The following is a 20147-nucleotide window of genomic DNA, read 5'->3' on the forward strand; positions in this document are numbered from 1 at the left end:
TATTCCACAAATCAATCCTCAAAGTTCATTTTAGTAAGACTTTCTTTCTTTCTTTCTTTCTTTCTTTCTTTCTTTCTTTCTTTCTTTCTTTCTTTCTTTCTTTCTTTCTTTCTTTCTTTCTTTCTTTCTTTCTTTCTTTCTTTCTTTCTTTCTTTCTTTCTTTCTTTCTTTCTTTCTTTCTTTTCTTTCCCTTTGGGAAATTCTTGTTGGAAATCTTGGATATAAATTACAGACAAGATAGGTTCAGGTATAAACATCCAATTTTTAATCATATTTGGCCAAGAGATGACTCGTGTTTTCCGATGTGCATGAACTCAAGTGTGTGCGATGCCGAATTTTAGCTCTCCCTCTCTTTATCCCTGTCTGTCTCTCCCTCCCCCTCCCTCTCGCTTTCTTTCTTTATTCTTTCTTCTTCTCTGTATCTTTCTTTATTTCTTTCTTTCTTTCTCTCCCTCTCTTTCTTTCTGTCTGTCTTTCTTTCTTTTTTTCTTTCTTTCTTTCTCTCTCTCTCTCTTTCTTTCTTTCTTTTTTCTTTCTCCCTCTTTCTGACTCTCTATTTACTTCCACTCTCTCTTTATTTCTCCCTTTCCTGGCCCGTATTCTGAAGTTGGGTTTAACTTAAACTCAGGTATAAAGTTGTGGTTTAAGTATGGATAGCCAATTGTTACATAAATCACTAACTGTAGAGATATCATATTTCAACTCATTTGGCTCTCAAATCATTCACAATTGTCTAGGAAGTATAAAAAGATGATTGTCTTCACCATCGATGAATAAGGAAAGAGCACAGTAAACATGAAAAACATACAACTTACTAAACATTTTGACACTTTTGGCTTCCCATAATTTGAGCACAGAGTTAGACCATGGTCTAAGTTAAACCTGACTTCAGAATACGGCCCCCTTTCTTTATTTTTGAATTAATTCACCCTCTCTCTCTCCCCTCATTTTTGTCTTTCTCCCTCCCCCTCATCCTGTTTCTACTTGTCCCCCTATTTCACTGTTTCTCTCCCTCTCTCCCTTTCCGTCCGTCTTCCCTCTCTATCGATCATATCCCCTTCTTTCGATCCCAATGGGTAATCATATCAAACAAACTCTGTCACATGAAATTTGCACAGATAAATCTGACCTTTCAGATTTTGATGGTAATAATGAATGCAGCGAAACATGTTTACTAGGCTTTTTCATACTGGACTCTTGTCCAGTAACATATTTCCATTTAAATTAGATAGAAGAAACACTACCGTCTATACAGTATATAGGCCTGAAAAGGGTACCAGTTAAATGTCATTATTGCTAATCATACTGTACTGTTATTTCAAATAATTATTTCTTTTGTCTTTTTTCCTTTATTAAAGGACAAGTCCACCCCAACAGAAAGTTGATTTGAATAAAAAGAGAAGAATCCAACAAGCATAACAATGAAAATCGGATGTTATGACATTTTTAAGTTTCGCTTAATTTCACAAAAGAGTTATATGCACATCCTGATCGGTATGCAAATTAGGAAACTGATGACGTCATCCACTCACTAATTCTTTTGTATGTTATTATATGAAATGTGAAACAACGATTAATTCCTTCCTGAACATATGGAATTAGCATTATTTAATACTATATGGTTCAGTCAGGTTGGTATTTATTGTCAAATTAGTAAAAATTGAAATATTGTATAATTCAAACAATAGAAAACAAAAGAAATAGTGAGTGATGGACATCATCGACTGACTCATTTGCATGTCACTGAGTTATGCATATCACAGTTTTGTGAAAAATAAGCGAAACTTTGAAATGCCATAACTTTCTTATTTTACATCAGATTTTAATGAAATTTTTAGCGTTATGCTTGTTTGATTTTTCTCTAAATATTCAAATCAACATTTTTCTGGGGTGGACTTGACCTTTAACGATGATGATGATGACGATGATGAGAATGGCAATATAGTTTAAATGGTTGATGAGGATGAGGATGATATTCATAATTATTTTAAAATAAAGGGCCTAAGTATATGACTATGATATAGATCATCATGTAATACATCATCAGCATAGTATTATGACTATCATTTTATTATTATAATCTTTATTCTAATAATCACTTTATTCAAATTTATGGCATGATAAAACGTCAAATGCCTGTCTCAACTGATACCAAGAAACGTCATATTAATGTGTTTTACCTTATCATACACTGCAAAAACTCAGGTGTTGATGTAACACCAGCCCGGCCGGAATCTAAATATGTCCATACCAGAGAAGTATCAAAACAACACCAGTTTAGAATCAAACCGATGATGTTTTAATACTACTTGGTATTGTATAAACACCCATCTGGTGTTAGCCAAAAACCAAACTGGTGTAGTTAAACACTTCTCTGGTGTGGACATATAGATTCCGGGCTGGTGTTAAATCAACACCCGTGTTTTTGCAGTGTTATATGGTTTGAAGAGCCCAATTATACCAGAGAGCTAAAGTTGATAACAAGAAACAGGTGGTATAATAGCGATAGTAAAGTTGACGCTAACAGGTAAATTAGCATAAAGTGGTTGCGTATTACATCAATGGACTCCTCGCAGTCATCTTTTCAGTTTACAAGCACCGTTTCTACACTGGAAAAAACTCCGGTGTTGATTTAACACCAGCCCGGAATCTATATATGTCCACACCAAAGAAGTATTAAACAACACCAGTTTGGTTTTGGTCTAACGCCAGATATGTGTTTATACAACACCAATTAGTATTAAAACAGCATCGGTTTGATTCCAAACTGGTGTTGTTTCAATACTTCTCTGGTGTGGACATGCATATATAGATTCTGGGCTGGTGTTTAATCACCACCGGGGTTTTTGCAGTGTATTTTCTCCAAAATATATGGTGTACATTTACATCATTCTAATAACTACTGTATAATTTTTTTAACTGGTTTTTTAATTTTAAACAAGTTGTTTAATGTTTTTATTAAAATATACAAAAAATTGAAGATCGTATAAAAGTTTAAACAACTTGTTTTTCAACTGCAAAAACTCTGGTGTTGATTTACCAACAGCCCGGAATCTTTATAATATGTGCACACCAGAGAAGTGTTAAACAACACCATTTTGGAATCAAACTTATTGTTTTGTTAATACTGATTGGTGATGCATGAACACCTATCTGGTGTAAGACCAACACTGGTGCGGACATATATACATTCCGGGCTGGTGGTAAATCAACACCGAAGTTTTTAAACAAGGTGCTGATTTTGTTTTTAATATGGACATCACTAGCCTTTCCTTCTCTTTCTCATCCCTTACAATATGGACAAAATCTACAATAACTTTAATAAAAAAAAGAAATAGGAGAAATTAGCAATTCTCATTAATCAAAGATTAAACAATGTCGTGATACCCCCTTTACAAGGATCCCAACGCGACCATTTCAAATGGCGAAATGGCAAATAACAAATTTCTTAGCCTCAACTGCACACAAAAATGCAAATGTATTACCCGTCGAATCTCATTTAACATTTTAAAATTCAGATTTGTAAACGGAACTTCTCTGATTTCACGATCCGTTTTTTTTCTATCTCGTTTGCATACAGATGGAGACTCCGAGGGAGGATTACTAAACAAGGTGGCTACGAGAAGAGATGTTAAAGATCTTCTCTTCCTGATGAAGGCGAGAGAGAATTAGGTGTCATTCTTCATATCCTACAAAAAGCAACGCGATACGTGATAGCTGAGGACGCGGCCTGCATAATAATACTTCATTTAAATTCAACTTTCATCCTGCGTTGCCTTACCTTGCGGTTTTATGAAGTTTGAAGGGAGGCTGCAAAGAGAGCAGCTATTCCCATCAGGCAGTTGATAAGGATACCCCGCGAGATGCGGTCGAAAAATACCACCAAGATTTGATATCTGATCGATACGGAGATGGTGAGAAGACATCAAAAGCTGTTCAGATCATCGTTTATTTAAGGAATAGTCCCACCGATTGAATATCCTATAAAAGCCATCTTGTATGGTAAAGATGACACGACGCTCACAGACTAAACGCGGTGTGATTGCGAAGCCTTGAATCGTCACCGTTTATATTTACCGATTTCACAGATTTACGAGAAGATATCGATCTCGATCCCTATCTTAACATATCAAGATTCTAAGCAGGTCGTTTTTTTTCTAACATAAATGCACAGATCCTGGATTAAACATCATCAAAGAATGGCTCTTTCCCCTATATGCAATTTCGAACGCAACTGTATAGAGTTCTACTCCAAAAGGGAAATATTTTTATTTATTGGTCACGATCTGATCAAATCGAAAGAGTAATTTAGATCATTTGCATCGCAGTGATTTTTTTATAGAAGATTGTCTTGTTCGAAGCTAATTTGTGAAACAAAATAAAGAGGCCCAGTGGACGCCATTGCTAACACCACTTCTGTCCTGGAACAGGTTGTAAAGACAATAATTTATTGACGGTGAATAAATACCACCTTACTACGGCTTATCTTAAACTTTTTATGGAATTAACAGGATGGAACCCCGTTTAACATCATGCTAATCATCTCAATTATCCGTGAACTGTTGATAGAGACATGCACAGATCATGACCGAAGAGCATCTGATGCTTTAGATCATGAGAAATTAATGATGGAATCTTGTTGAGCATGTAGATCCTCTACGTTTATGGGCAACATGTGCCAAAGATGGCGGGAAAATGCCGACTAGTGTTTTGATTGCTGCGAAATTAATGAAGGAATCTTGTTCAACACATCATGTCAATAATATCGCTTGTACGCTAATCGTGCATAGAGGCGTCACAGTTATATGGTGAAGGACACCAAGTAATGTTTTGAATCCTGTGGAATTATATGATGGAATATTGTTGGACTTTATGCCAATAATCACATTTGTCCTTGACTATTTCGTAAAGGCTTGCATGTTCTAAATATGGTGAACAAACCTATCGTTTATTGTTTGGAAATTTGTGATATCAACAAGATGGAATCTCCTTGAGGATCACACCAACCGTAGCGTCAATTGTCTTAGACTCGTTTAGAAACACTCGCAAATGCCAAGATGGCGGAAGGCTACCAGCTTCCTTACGTCATCAGCATTTCTTTGATCCTCGTAATAGAGATGGTAGCTGGGTTCCTAAGCAACATGCTTGTGTTACTGAGCTACCATGTTAATAAACAGTTCCAGCAAAATGCGAGTGATCTAATCATCACGAACATGAACCTCGTTGATCTGGTAATATGTGTTGTATCAATACCTCTTACACTAATGGTTATAATACGCGCGTGGGATAATCCGTTTATTTGTTATATCCACGAAGCGACGATTAGCTTCGCGAGTGTGGCGTCGGCCATGAACGTTCTCGTTATTTCGCTGGACCGCCACGATAAGATCACAAACCCACTGAAAAGACGAATATCAGTGCGCAATGTAAAATGGATCATCGGGATCACGTGGGTGATGTCACTGATAGGCTTCGTGACGCCGTTTGTAGGAATTCGTGGAGATTTTATGGTGACATTTCGAGACGGAAACACAACAAGACCGGCCCTGTGTTACGAATGGTTCCAGATTACACGATCAAATAACTATTACGAGTTGTACCACGTTCCAATATTCTTTCTCGCGTCTGCCGTTATGATGTACGCGTATTATTCTATCATTCGAGTGACTCGAGTAAAGACTATTCATAACGCGTTAGTGAGAGCGACCACTGTCCCCTTCCACATGCGCGCAGATCAACAAGGGAACAATAGCAAGCAGATTGAACGCGAGAACACGCCTACATCTACGCATCGCGATCCGGAGAAGCGCGTATCGCGCACCACTACGATCATCTTGTCGACATTCATAATCTGTTGGGGACCGCACACCGCTATTAGTATTGTTATTTTAGTGAAAGGTAGGACAGAACTGTATGATCTTCTTGAATGGTGGTTTTCAGCTCTAGCCTACACAACCATTCTCATGCACCCCATCCTTTACGTGTTCATGCGTAGAAACTTCCGGCGCGCGTTCGCGAATAGTTGTCTCGCGCGAGTGCTGTGTAGAAACCGCGTCGCGCCAGGTTTCACGCCCTCGCCTAGCAACCACCGTAACGCCAAGGCATTAGCTAGCAAGAAACAGCGACAGGTCAGACCGGGTCAAGCACCTCAAAATCAACAATCGCAAAAAACTCAAGTTGATGGCAGAAACAAAGAAGACCCTGACGTCACAAAGTTGCAGAAGAACACCAGGAGATCTGCTAGATTGGAGGCTAAGAGGAGGGGTGACATAGACCCCCCTCCTTCCACTCTTTTCATCACCTTATCAACCGCTCTTGATCGGCCTACTACTACTACAGACAATCTCCGAACCACTTTGACGAAACAAGAAAGTATGGATGATGTTAAAGCACTCTATGTGGCCCAGGAATCGCTCAATGTACAAAATATGGAGTGAATAGATAATTGGGTCAGTGCACTCTGTGGCCCGTATTCTGGGTCCCGTCTAACAAAGAGTTACGATTGATCCAATCAATCTCTACAGTATATGGAAATCCATCCATAACATATTTTTGTCTGCAGGAAATTTGCACAATCTCCGTGAAGAAAGAGAATCACATCGAATCTTCAAGAGAACAATGAATGTTTGAATATACATCATAATTATCTATAAAGTTTTCTGTACAAATTTGCATTTAAGATTTGGACGTTGCTGGCCGTCCATAGTTGTGGTCGAATCGGATCAATCGCAACCCTTTGTAAGACGGGCTCCTGAACTCTTGTTTAATTCTAACTGGTCGGTGTAAGCTCTACATAAGTTACGAATCACTTTACGCACGACTAAATGATAAATCCATATCACTTGCGGATCCAGGGGGGGGGGGGGGGAATAGCCAGCCCGCCCCCCTTGAGAGCCATAATCAAATGTGTAATGTAAATATACCGCTTTTACCCAAGTGTTCCCCCGCCCCCTGTGAAAGTGAGGCCTTTTTTGTGGCTTTTCCAATTTTCAGCGGATGGATTGACCTCCGATTTTAGGTGGAAACCTTTTTTTTCTTGCTTAATTGTCAAATTTTCTTTGGAAAAATGTGGCACCCCCCTTTGGAAAGTACTTGATCCATCCCTGATCCCTATGTAGCTGACATAGCCCCTAAGAACATGTTTCAGTTGTTGGTAAAGTTGCTTGTTACTTCACGAACAGCTTTATGAAACACCCACCAGGGGCCCGTAACACAATCGCACAACAGTCTTCTACGATTGATTCCATTTACTACAATGTACAATCCATCGTAAAAATCAAGCGTACGATCAATCGCTAACCTTTGTGTTAAGGGACCCAGGTCTAAAGTTATGGTTTGACTTTGGACAGTCAACTGTGATTCAAATCTCTAGAAGTGTAAGATTAATTTATAATAGATCAATTAAGGTCAACATATATTTTTTGTTTGTCAGGACCATGGACCATGATGTAAAACAGCTGATTCATTTTTCTTTTTATAATAAAAAAATCATTTGACACATGAAACATTTTAACTACCTGGGAATAACGACTGAATTTATTTCCTTCGCCATTAAAGCGTGAGGGAAGAGCAAATTCAACATCCCCAGCAAGCTATGTAAACCTTCGCAAAGTGATGGACCATGGTATAAGTCAATCTGAGCTTCGGAATACGGACCCATGTTGCTCAATACTATAATAGAACAGAGTGCAGAATCGTGAGTTCACAGCTCATTAGAACCCAATGACAACTGGTTAAATGTCGAGTATTATTTAGATATTACGGAGGTGTGATCAACCATTAATTTTGTATGATCAAATCACTTTTTAAGGATGTATTCTTAATGAGAGTCTGCATTTGACAGTTAAAGGACAAGTCCACCCCAAAAAAAGTTGATTAGAATAAAAAGAAAAATCTAACAAACATAACACTGGTTACTTCATCAAAATCGGATTTAAGATAGGAGAGTTCTGACACTTTTAAATTTCGCTTAATTTCACCAAAAAAAAAAGGTTATACTCACTTGGTCGGAATGCAAATTACCTGACCGATGACGTCATCCACTCACTATTTTTTCGTATTCGATAATATGAAATACGAAATATTCCATGTTTTCCTCATTGTCACGTTAATAAAAGTTTTATTCCTCCCTGAATATGTGGTATCACTATGATAGTAATAGTTGTTTAAACATTTCATGGTTCAGTCATGTTGGTCCTTATTGCTAAAATCTGTACAGAAAATTGAATATTGCATGAGTCAAATAATAAAAAACAAAAGAAATAGTGAGTGAGGGACTTCATCGACTCTCTAATTTCGTATGTCACTGCGTTGTACATTTAACGTTTTTGTGAAAAATAAGCAAAGCTTTGAAATTTCATAGCTTTCTTATTTTACATCCGATTTTGATGAAATTTTCAACGTTTTCTTTGTTTGATTCATTAATAATGCAAACCATTTTTTCTGGAATGGACTTGACGTTTGATATAAATATGGTATATCTGTAACAAACACAATCATAATGTATTATATAGTCTTCTTTACATTCCATACCTGAAAATTAGTTTGATAGCAAAAACAAGAAAAGAAAATGAGTTATTGTAGGAGAACCAACTTTCATACTTGAGATTTTTATGATAAATTATAGCCATTAATCAAATTCCAGAATGTTTCTTCCACGAGTATATTATACCCATGCACCTCATCTGACAACAAACACAATCTTTCATTTTAAAATCAATAGATAAGGGCAAAATAAAATGAATAACACTCCGATTTACGAGAGGTTCACCAAATTTATCAGTGTTTCGAAACATTCACATTTTTTGAAAAAATGTAACCTTCAAATGTTGATTTCATTTCGTGCTGTACAAAAACCTATCGATGAAACATATATATTTTGTTTTGCTTCACTAGCAAATTACTATTGAAACTTTCTTTTTATTGAAGTAAGAATGGAATTGGCAGGTGCTCACAGAACTTGAATAGCTACAATAAATGCCTGATGATTCGTTGCAGCCCTTCTAATTAGAAGGTGCTTTGTATTGGAACATGACTTTCAGCATAATACGCCCTTCAAATAAACCCTTTATAATTTCACCACTAGATGGCGCTAGCCACATCATCCAACTACCAATCATAGCTTCCTCGGGACAGTGAAGTATCTGACTGAGCAATTATTTTGTTTCCCCATTGAATATTCAAATTGACATCATATATTTGTTTTAGTGGATTAAAAAAAATCTTAAATCCAGTGTATCCGAAAGATTCAATGGTTAGCAATCATTTGCCCCTGAAGGAGGAGAATGAAAGCTTTCTTTTTTTCGAAAGTAAAGTGAAAAGCTCACACAAAATACTTTCAGTGTATAACCGTCACTGGTATGATTTGGTACACTAAGATCTTGGGTGCTACAACTTACGCCACATGTCGTCCCGATATATGACTTAACCCTTAGGTGTTAAAATCACACTTTGTTTCGTGAACATAAAACCAAACACTGGAGATAACAAAAAGTGCAAACTACCAACGGTTTAGGAGTATCACCCATAGACGTTAAACTATATACCGAGACACGTGTAGATTATTAAGCACTGCACGCTATACAGTTCCATTGCACGATTAATGGCGTTCAGGCGGCAAAGCCCACAGTGGATTGATTGATTGATTGATTAATTACCTTTTTAATATTCCAGTTGAATAAATTTTTGTATCCGCTGAGAATTCTGTTCAGTTGTTTAATTCATTTTAGACCCTTAGACTCGGAGGGCCTATTAAGAAGTCGGGTGTAATTCAAACTCAGGTTTAGAGTTGTGATGTACCTATGGATAGCCAGTAGTTGCATAGATCCATAACCGTATAATTTGAATGTATCAGCTCATTTTTCTCTCAAATCATATTTAACTGTTTCGTAAGAACAAATAAGACAGCTTTCTTCACCATTCACGAGTTAGGAAAGAGCATAGTAATCATAAGAAATAAACATGTAAAAAAATTCTGACATTTTTGGCTTTCCATAATTTAGCGCAGAATTAGACCATGATCTAAGTTAAACCTGACCATAGAATGCGGGCCTTAGGCATGTTAGGGAATGAATATCGTGACATGAATTACAAGATGGGCTAAGATGTATGCAACAATGTCCCACGTTTTACTTGATTCACTATATGATTCAACCAAGGGATGGATTTGAGTAATTCATATAATTCATCTCCTCAATATGTAACAATGATTATAGAGTGAAAATGTAATTAAAAGAATATTACATGCACTGCTGTATAGCAATTTATAAAAAAAAGCTGGTAAAGTAAACCTATCCCTGGTGAAAATGGATTTGATTTTCCTTGAAAGAAAATAGTAAGTGAATAAAATGGTTAAAAGCACTTCTCGACTTCTGCCACAATGAATCTCAAAATAACTAGACATTAATTTTATTGAATGTGATGTACATAGATACAATTATGGCTTTGCTATTCTTAAAATATATTTTTTTGCTACGTTTAAATGTTATGTAAATACTAGATGTAAATATTAAATGAAAAAAAATCTTCAATGTATGAATGCTTGTGCAATGGTTGAAATGATTTTGACTATATGTTTCAATTATTAAATCTATGCTACGCTTGGCATGTTGAAATGTTTCAATAATGTGAAACAAAATATTTTCTTTCTTTATCGGCTTGTTGTCAACTTTTTCAAATCCAGGAAATTATAAATTCTAATAGAAATGAAGACTAACAAAAATAGAACGAGAGTTAGCAGAAGAGAGAGTCAGATATGGAGAGTTAGATTGAGAGAGAGAGAGAGGGGTAGGGGAGAAAGTGAGAGAGGGGGAGAAAGAGAGAGAGAAAGAGAGAGGGGGAGGAGGGGGGGGGGGGTGGGAAAGCAAGGGGTGATGAAGGGACAGGTGGGGGACAATATTTCTAAGGAATCTCCCATACTCCCAACCATTGTTATCATGTTTCCCTTACATTGCTTAAACTTGATTTTTTTAATGTGGATTTCACCTAGATAAAAATAAATAAATAAAAAATGCAAACCTGAAAATGTTTGTTTGAGTAAACTGATACAAAATTTTACCATGTAGCATACAGAAAGAGAGCGGTAATCTTAACATTTTATTTTTATTCTTAAATGCGACCATTAAACTCAAAACCAACAATAAGTCGCCCAAAACGATAAAATTTTTTTTTTGTTATTATCTTTTAAAAAGCAGACCCTAGGATATAAGAGAGCTTCCAAAACAAGAATTGGATTCACTGAAGCAATATGCAATCTCTGCGAAACTTTCAACTGTCCGAGCGGTCCGACATAAATTGTGTGAAAAAAATCTTGAATCTCATTTTCCTTAACATTTTCCTTAATTTTACTACTTCCAATAATCAGTATGAAGAAGAGAAATTAGCCTTTCAGATAAGCCGATTTTCTGATCTATAAGTTTTTAATTTTTACCTGTTTACAGGGATCCTTGCCAAGCTATTTTTACTTTCATTTTTGGGTTTTTGGTGACGGCGTCCATTCAACCGCTTGCTTATTTGGTAACTAACTCATGCGTAGATATTATACAGTGAGTCCCACAAAAAATGAAACAGAGATTTATCGATGATTTATCATAATTAAATCATAAATAATGTAGACAAATGAGCTACTATTGTAAAGCTTAAAATGTCCTCTTTCATCTGGAATTTAAATTTATTCTCATTCACGCATGAGTGAGCAAAAACAATATAAAGAGGGGGTATCAAAAAGTCACCTCGCGGGCTGTATGTGAGTTAAAAAAAAAACACATTTCTAAAAAGTTCAATATCTGTTCTTTAATTTGATACCTCAATTACAGAAAATGGGTCAAGAAATGATAAAGTTCTGGTTATTTGAAATAAGGCTTGAATTTCAATAATTTCATAAAACGAAGAGGTTTTACAGGCTAGCGTTCAAACTCACTCGACACTCCGTTTTGTTGACGATCAGCCATGCATAAGTCTTTTGTTAACCATGCGATAGTTTCTGTGGGAAACCGGTGAAAACACGTTTATTTAATGGAATTATGGAAATACAAGCATTGTTTCGAGGTACCTAACTTTTTTAATTCTTGACCATGCACAAGCATAATAGAATCATTATTTTCCCCAAACATTTGGGCCCATGAAATGCTTTGTGGGATCTGATGCTGGATACGCACCTAATACGTATCATAAATCTTTGACTTCTGTAAAAAAAAATTCGTTGGTCAACCCATGAAAATCCATTAATAATAATAATAATACCAACATGCTTATATAGCGCATATCTCAGCCAAACGCGCCCCTATGCACTTAATTGGATATTATTACCCTGGCTTTAGCCTCGTAGCCTTTTACAGCGCGTTGGCATTTCAAGGAATAAATTCCTGCCAGGTACCCAATTACCTCACCTGGGTCGAGTGCAGCACAATGTGGATACATCTTTTTGGGATACTAAAGGGATCGTCCAGGCTGGAGATATTTATATCTCAATAAGTAGAGTGAAATTCACAAAGCAAAATGCTGAAAATTTGATCAAAATCGGATAACAAATAATATTGAATTTTAAAGATTTGCATTATTCCGTTGAAACAGTTCTATAGGCATGTCTTTATGAAATTTCATTCGCTGGGCTTATGATGTCATATCCCCACTTGTTCTTTTGTATTTTATACTATGAAATTAGGTTTATTGCATTTCTTTTCTTCTAAGAACTAAAACAATTGGACTGACAACTTGTTAAGTACATTAGATATGTATTGTCGCAACTTATTTCATCATAATTGAGACACATCATTTACACATGTATGAAATGATCCAAACATTTGGGATTTCATGTAATAACTTACAAAAAAAGAAAAGTGGGTATGTGACATCATCAGCCAACCTAATGAATATTTATGACGATGTGCATGTAAGGCCACCGCACACCTTACGTCACGGTGGTTGCAGAACTATGGCGTAACACCATTTCATGATGTAAGTGACGTCATTCTGTCATGGCCGACCGAAAGTCTGGGTCAAACGGCAGGGCCGTCCGGGTCAAATGTCATGACTGACCGTGGTCAGAGGTCATGGCTGACCGGGTCGAAGGTCATGGTTGACCGGGTCAAAGGTCACCAAAATTGCAATGAGGTCTATCCCATATTTATATGTATATATATATATACATGTATATATATATATATATATATATATCTAAATATATATATATATCTAAATATACATTTTTTTTGGAAGGGGGGGGGGGGGGGGTGGCAAGCGCCATTCTCCCCTCCCTGGTTCATAGTGACACTAATACTCTAATACGCATCGACGACTGTGGATAACATCGTCGCGGGTACCATTATAAACATATATTTTTTGTCCTTGTTTATTTCATTTTTTAAAATTTAATTTTGGTTTATTTATTTATTCATTCATTCATTTGCATATTTATTTTATTGACGAACTTTTTATTTATTCATATCTTCTTTAAATATTTGTATTTTCATCGTTATAATTTTTTTAATTTACTTGATTCAGTTCAGAAAAAAAACAAGTAGATGAGAAAGCACATTGCTTTAATACGGAAATTGCCAAGGTTTCAATCACTGGTGTACAAATAAACTACTTTTTGATCAATTGGCTGTCTGTTTGAGGATTGATCGAGTGATTTATATTGCTTGATTGATTGCATGATTAATTTAAAGGGCCCAACCACTTTTGTCCATGTTGATTTTTTTAAGGAGGTCACACCCAAATTTGAAGATGATGACAGTGTTCAGAAGCTCTTCACGTCATCTGAGAGATCAACGCAATACAAGACGTTGCAGCTAGGTGTGTTGAAAAGAAACAACTCTTGTCGTATTCTTGATGCGGCATGTGGAAAAGGGTAATTAATCATATCATTTTATTTAAATACACTATTCCCACTGACACGACTCGTGCTACGATTGGAATTGTGGTCTTACTCGTGGAGTATTCGTAATGTGATCGTATCAGCTCGTATCAGATCAGCAGTGACAATCGTACCCACTGGTCGTAGAAAAAAATGGTAAAAATTTGTGATCAGCTACGAAGGGCTAATCGATGCGTTAGTAACGGAACGCTCGCCAGTGAGAACGGGGTATTATTGGTTGAAACATGCATTACGTTTTAATGGTGATGAATTTTCAAAGTTTGAGTTCATGTTCAGATAAGTAGGTAGACATACATGCTGTACAGTGTCATTTATACGACATGGCAACATATTGAATATCACCGTGTCAAATTAAAAAGCCTCGTTATCTTTTAGTGTCATTTATTTCTCCTCAAGAGATCAGATAAAAATACAAATTACATAAAATATACGGTGAAAAACAATGCATAATATAACAATTATATTGTTCATCAAACAAATTAAAGAATATGAGGGGGGAAATGGCCTGGGACAGCAGATCATCCGAATTCAGATTAGCACCGGACCAATAATGGCAAACATGTCGTTGGTCAGAGTCAATAGATTCTGATGCTGTTCAGTCACAAATGTTGTACAAATATATATAAAAAATAATATATAAACATTTACAAGATACGAGTGGATCACTCTATCCAGTGTCATTGTTATCGTTCTGATTTCTTCTCCTCCACCACCTTTGAACACACACACCATATGGCCTTATGGTGTGTGTGTTCAAAGGTGGTGGAGGAGAAGAAATCAGAACGATGAACATGCTGCATAACATTTCAATTATCTCTTATAACACACAATGTGCGAATGATGCAAAATTACCTTTTTTACAGGAGCTTTTTGGCTTAGCTGATTTTTTACTGTTACAAGAACATGGGTTGTGTAAGTCACAGTTTGGATGGTTTGATGAATTGCAAAATGGAATAGGAAAACATGGGGTTAGTGCAATGAAAGAAGATGTTTTGCTAAAAGGGAGACCTCATGGGGGATGTGCAATCTTATGGAAACGTGACTTAAAACTCAATGTGGAACCTGTTGTTTTAGAATCTTCGAGGTTAACAGCTGTAAGAGTTACTCTAGATGACGGGAAAATGCTTTTAATATGTTGTGTATACATGCCTTGTGATGATAGGTGTCTGAATGGAAATTTGGATGAATACAAGATCACGTTAAATGAGCTTGACTCAATATTACAAGGAACCCCCAATGATTATGTATGTGTATGTGGTGATTTTAATACAGATATCTCTCGAGACTCTCACCAAGCTACGACACTTTTTCAATTTTTAGGCCAGAATTCTTTTTACTTATGTCAAAATGATCCTTGTTGTAATTTTGATTATACGTTCTGTAGCAAGGGTAGTGGTGTAAGATCTCTAATTGATCACTGTATGTTATCGGAAAATCTAGTTGAGGCACTACATGGGTATGAAACAATTGACAGTGTTCACAATTTCTCAGATCATCTGGCAGTCAAGAGTGTGCTAGATATAAAGATAACAGAAATTGATCAAGAAACAGAATCAAAGGAAAGGGAAGGGAAAGTAAACTGGAAGTTTGCATCATCAAAAGATTTGGAGTTGTATAAACAAAAACTGGAAGAAAACTTCAGGCAAATTAAAATCCCTGTTTCAGCCATTCAATGTAGGGACAGGTTATGTAGAAAACATCATGACCTCATTAATGTATTTCATGATGATATTATCATTGCTTTACTGAGTAGTGCAGATGCTATGATTTCAAGTCACAGTTCTCAACAATGTAAAGTGGTGCCTGGGTGGAATGATCATGTTGAGGCCTATTTTAGGAGTGCATTATTTTGGCATAAGATATGGGTTGAAAATGATCGTCCATCTCAGGGATTACTGTATGGATTAAGAAAGAAAACTAGGTCTGAGTATCATAAAGCTTTGAAATTGATGCTGAACAAAATCTATGTCAGTTAGATGTGATAAAATGGCAAATGCATTAAAAGAGAAGAATAGCAGACATTTTTGGAAAGAGGTGAAGAAACTTTCAAAAAAGCCTAAGGGTTACCCAAACAGAGTGGATGGTGTTCAGGGGGAAGAAAATATAGCAGAGTTGTTTGCATTGAAATTTGGAAGGATATATCAAAGTATTGGATATGATGAAGGAAATATGGAAACGTTATTGAATCACATAAACTCCACTACACAGGAGAAATGTGAATGTAACGAGTGTTTACAGAATGACCATGTTATAGGAGGAGATGAAGTATCTAGAGCAATACTTAGGTTAAATCATTCCAAAAGTGATGGTGTAACAGGTGTGATGTCTGATCATATTATACATGGAAATAAAATAATCAGTGGATATTTAGCAATGCTTTTTACTGCCATGTTATGGCATGGAGTGTCGCCAGATGGTATGCTCAAAAGTACAATGGTACCAATACCTAAAGGTCGTTGGAAAAATTTGGGCGATTCAGGAAACTTTCGTGCAATAACACTTGGTAGTATCATTGGTAAAGTTTTGGATTATGTATTTATGAAAAGGGAAGAAGGGAACTTGCAGACTAATGACCTACAGTTTGGATTCAAAGCAGGGTTATCAACTACACTATGTACTGCTATGGTTAAAGAAACTGTATCGTACTTTAATCATGAAGGGAGTAATGTGTATGGATTATTGCTAGATGCTAGTAAAGCATTTGATAGAGTTAATTATGTGAAATTGTTTGACATTATGCTGAGCAATGATATGCAGGTTATTGCTTAATATGTATAAGAATCAAAGGCTAAGGTTGAAATGGAACAATGCATATTCTGATTATTTTACAGTTAAAAATGGTGTTAAACAGGGTGGAGTTATCTTTCCTTGCATGTTCTGTTTGTATCTAGATGGGCTGATAGAAGAGTTATGTGACAATGGGATAGGGTGCTTTATGGGCAATGTCTTTGCAGGAGCATTTGGTTATGCAGATGACTTGACACTGCTGTCACCTAGCGTGACTGCTCTTCAAGAAATGATTAAAACTTGTTTAGATTATGCCATTAAATTTGATATTCTGTTTAACCCTGAAAAGAGTCAGTTAATAGTTTTCAGCTGTAATGGTAAACCAGTTATGGATCCAGGAATCACGATAAATGGAAGACATATTGATATTGCATCAAAAGTAACTCATCTAGGGAATGATATTTCTAAGAATATAAATGATTTTGATATCTCAAAGTGTGTTGGAGATTTCAATCGACAATGTAATATGTTTTTGTTTAATTTCAAATATGGTAACTCTCACATAAGAAATATATTGTTTCATAAATATTGTTCGAGTTTCTATGGCTCACAGTTATATCCTCTGTTTGATAAATGTTTTGATAATATTTGTAGACAATGGCGGGTTGCAATAAGAAGGGTTTGGAAAATTCCATGGCAGACACACTGTCATCTTTTGCCTTATTTAGCAGGTGTTATGGATCCAGAGTTATGGTTTGCAAAAAGATGTTTATCTTTTGTTGTGAAAGCTATGAATTCCAAAAATTATACAGTGGCACATATAGCTGGAATGGCCAGGTATGGAGCTCATTCTGTGTTGGGAGGTAACATAATATTCTTGAATGATAAGTACTTCATGGATAACAATGAAATTCAAAAGCAGTGGGCTGTGCAATGCCAAGTGAATGATGAGACAATACGCATAGTTGAACAAGTAAAGGAATTGATCAACTCGAGGGATGATTATTTATGTAAGGGTTTCCTTAACCGAGAGGAGTGCGAGGAAATTATCTCGTATTTATGCACACTCTGATCTTACCCTGTTATACATGTATTTTGTTGTTGATGTTTTTTTTTTTTTTTTTTTTTTTTTTTTTTTTTTTTTTTTTTTTGTCTTTACATATATTATGAATGTGCCTATTTGTAGAATATGTTGTATATATATGTTTTGTTATTTTTTTTTTTTATATGTGCTTTTTAAAGCGAATAAAGAACTCTTGAATTGAATAATAGCTCTGTTCTCGAGGACGGTGGCTTACAATTAATGTTAGAGCTTCTATTACTACATATCTTCTTGTCCTTCTTTTCAATTTCCTTTAATATTTACTCAGTGAAGACTCCTTATTCCTCATCCAACAAGCAATGGAGGTAGTAAGTAGTGATATCTCAGAAACGCTTCTAAATTACGCAAAATTGGAAAGAGATCGACGTCAGCTAAACAACTTGGGTAAGTTTGTAGCTCTGGCGTTTACGCATCCTTTTGTTCTGCTCCAAATATTCAGAGAAATTTTGCCTCCCTTATTTCTGTTAATATGTTGTTTTTAATTTGTTTATTTTTATTCTATTGCTTTATCAATTTTCAACTTAATAGTAATAAATGCATAAATAAATAAAACAATGCACTTGAAGTAAAAATGTGTAATATCAATACAAACGAAATTCAACGCACTCATATCGTAATTTCTCTTAATTTTGGGGGCGACACCAGAAAGGGGGGGGGGGGGGTGGCAGAGGCGAGTTGTGTAGCTGTACATTATCTATGTTATTCAACGATAGAAAAATGATAACGTCACATTCAGGGCTCCGTCACACAAAAATAGCGATCAATCGCTAAATGTACTGACCAATCAAAATCAATGTTACACGCGCATCTAATTAAAAGAACTGACCAGGGACCAATTAGACGTGTTGTTTCATAATTGCTATTCATTGCTAAGCTTTGTGTAACAGGGCCCAGGTATTCTTGCCCTCCCCCTATCAGCATTGCCTGGTGTCCTCTCTGTACCATGGTCTTCCCATGAAATCGCTGCATCGGTTGTCTGACAGGAAAGTCTCTCGCGCTGCTTGATTTGTCGCTATTTTGTTGGAAAGTAATTTTCAGACAATTTTCACAAATTAATATTTCCGTGTTTTTGTAGATAGCTATCATTTGATAAGCCTATTATGTTTTTTGTTTGTTTTTGTTTTGTAAGGAAATTAAGTTAGATCGTTATTGTTCTTAAACTCATTTGTAACTTATGTAACTTAAACTCATTTTTTTAAAAGAAATTAAACAGGCGAATTGGCTCTCTCTGACCGAGGACCTATCAGGATACGGACTATTTGATGCTGTATTCTGCATAGGTAATTTGTTATGTTTCCTCGACTCATCGCCAAACTTCGATCAGTATCGGCAATGCTGCGAGAATTTCAAATCGATGCTTAAGCCAGGAGGAATTCTCGTCCTAGATCACAGGAATATGGACGTCATAATGGATGAAGGCCAACCAATCAACAAGAATATATACTATGAGGTAAGCCATGTTTGTTGTGAATTTATGGATAGTAGATTAACAATTGACCACAGACTCTGTAACGATACCTTTGAATCAGTGGCGTACCGTGGGTCACGGTATGGGGGAGGGAGGCACCAGCAAAATTCTTGAGTCACTTAGTGGGCGCGCGAAGCGCACTCAATTTTCAGGTATACTGACCTAATTGAGGCATTCTAAGGAGTGCCATTAAATGGGTATGTATCTTACTGATCAAATAATGCGAGCGCGAAGCGCGAGCTGAAATTGTTTGATAACCTAGAAAAAGGGACATTATAAGCATTGGCCAATCGCCGTGATACCCTTGGATTATCTAATAGATTGACCATGATACCCTTGGAATATCTGATAGATTGACCATTAACCAATCGCCATGATATCCTTGGATTATCTGAAAGATTGACCACTGATCACTTGCCACAACCATGTTGACAGGCCAGTTATGGATCAAGGGATTACTTTTTAGGGTGTTTTTTATTACAATGATGTAAGCACGTTCTCCAATTAATGAATTCTTTCAAGCTACTTTTGATACAAGAGCCTCTTCAGATTGCTAATTTGCTAGGAACTATTTATCTTCACCTCCATCTTACAGCAAAACGCTATCAGTGGACTCACGGCTACTATAACCCCTGGGAAGCATGATGTAGTGAATGTGACGTACGACATGTTACACTGTGGGCAAGATGCCAAATCAGACAAGATCATTCACAAGTAAGCCAATCAAATACCCAGATTAAGAACGTAGAGGGCATCAATACGTCGGCACATATCACCGATCAATTCTTTGATGCCGTCTATGTTTGTTGATGCACACTCCCTATTTTAGGGAGAGAGGGAGGGGCATGTTTCCCTTACGCTTTTATTTCTCATCAACTTTTCTGATGACCCTTACCTACTCTTGTGATAAAGCCTATATATATATATATATATATATATATATATATGTATATGTATAAACGAAATGGTAAAAA

The 20147-nt window shown here is 36.2% G+C and overlaps 2 protein-coding genes across 2 annotated transcripts; both read left to right on the top strand.

Annotated features, from left to right (window-relative positions):
- Positions 1-3584: 3584 nt before the first annotated feature.
- Positions 3585-10622, top strand: LOC129282999 (G-protein coupled receptor 22-like). Its single transcript, XM_064113992.1, has one exon. It carries the CDS (start codon positions 5058-5060, stop codon positions 6435-6437), a length of 1380 nt encoding a protein of 459 aa, XP_063970062.1. The 5' UTR covers positions 3585-5057; the 3' UTR covers positions 6438-10622.
- Positions 10623-17978: 7356 nt separating this feature from the next.
- LOC129283305 (glycine N-methyltransferase-like) lies at positions 17979-19891 on the top strand. Its single transcript, XM_064114034.1, has 3 exons — positions 17979-18089; positions 18908-19155; positions 19769-19891. Exons 1-3 carry the CDS (start codon positions 18005-18007, stop codon positions 19889-19891), a joined length of 456 nt encoding a protein of 151 aa, XP_063970104.1. The 5' UTR covers positions 17979-18004.
- Positions 19892-20147: the final 256 nt, after the last annotated feature.

The sequence above is a fragment of the Lytechinus pictus genome, chromosome 19 (assembly GCF_037042905.1).
Source record: "Lytechinus pictus isolate F3 Inbred chromosome 19, Lp3.0, whole genome shotgun sequence".
NCBI classification, from domain to species: Eukaryota; Metazoa; Echinodermata; class Echinoidea; order Temnopleuroida; family Toxopneustidae; genus Lytechinus; species Lytechinus pictus.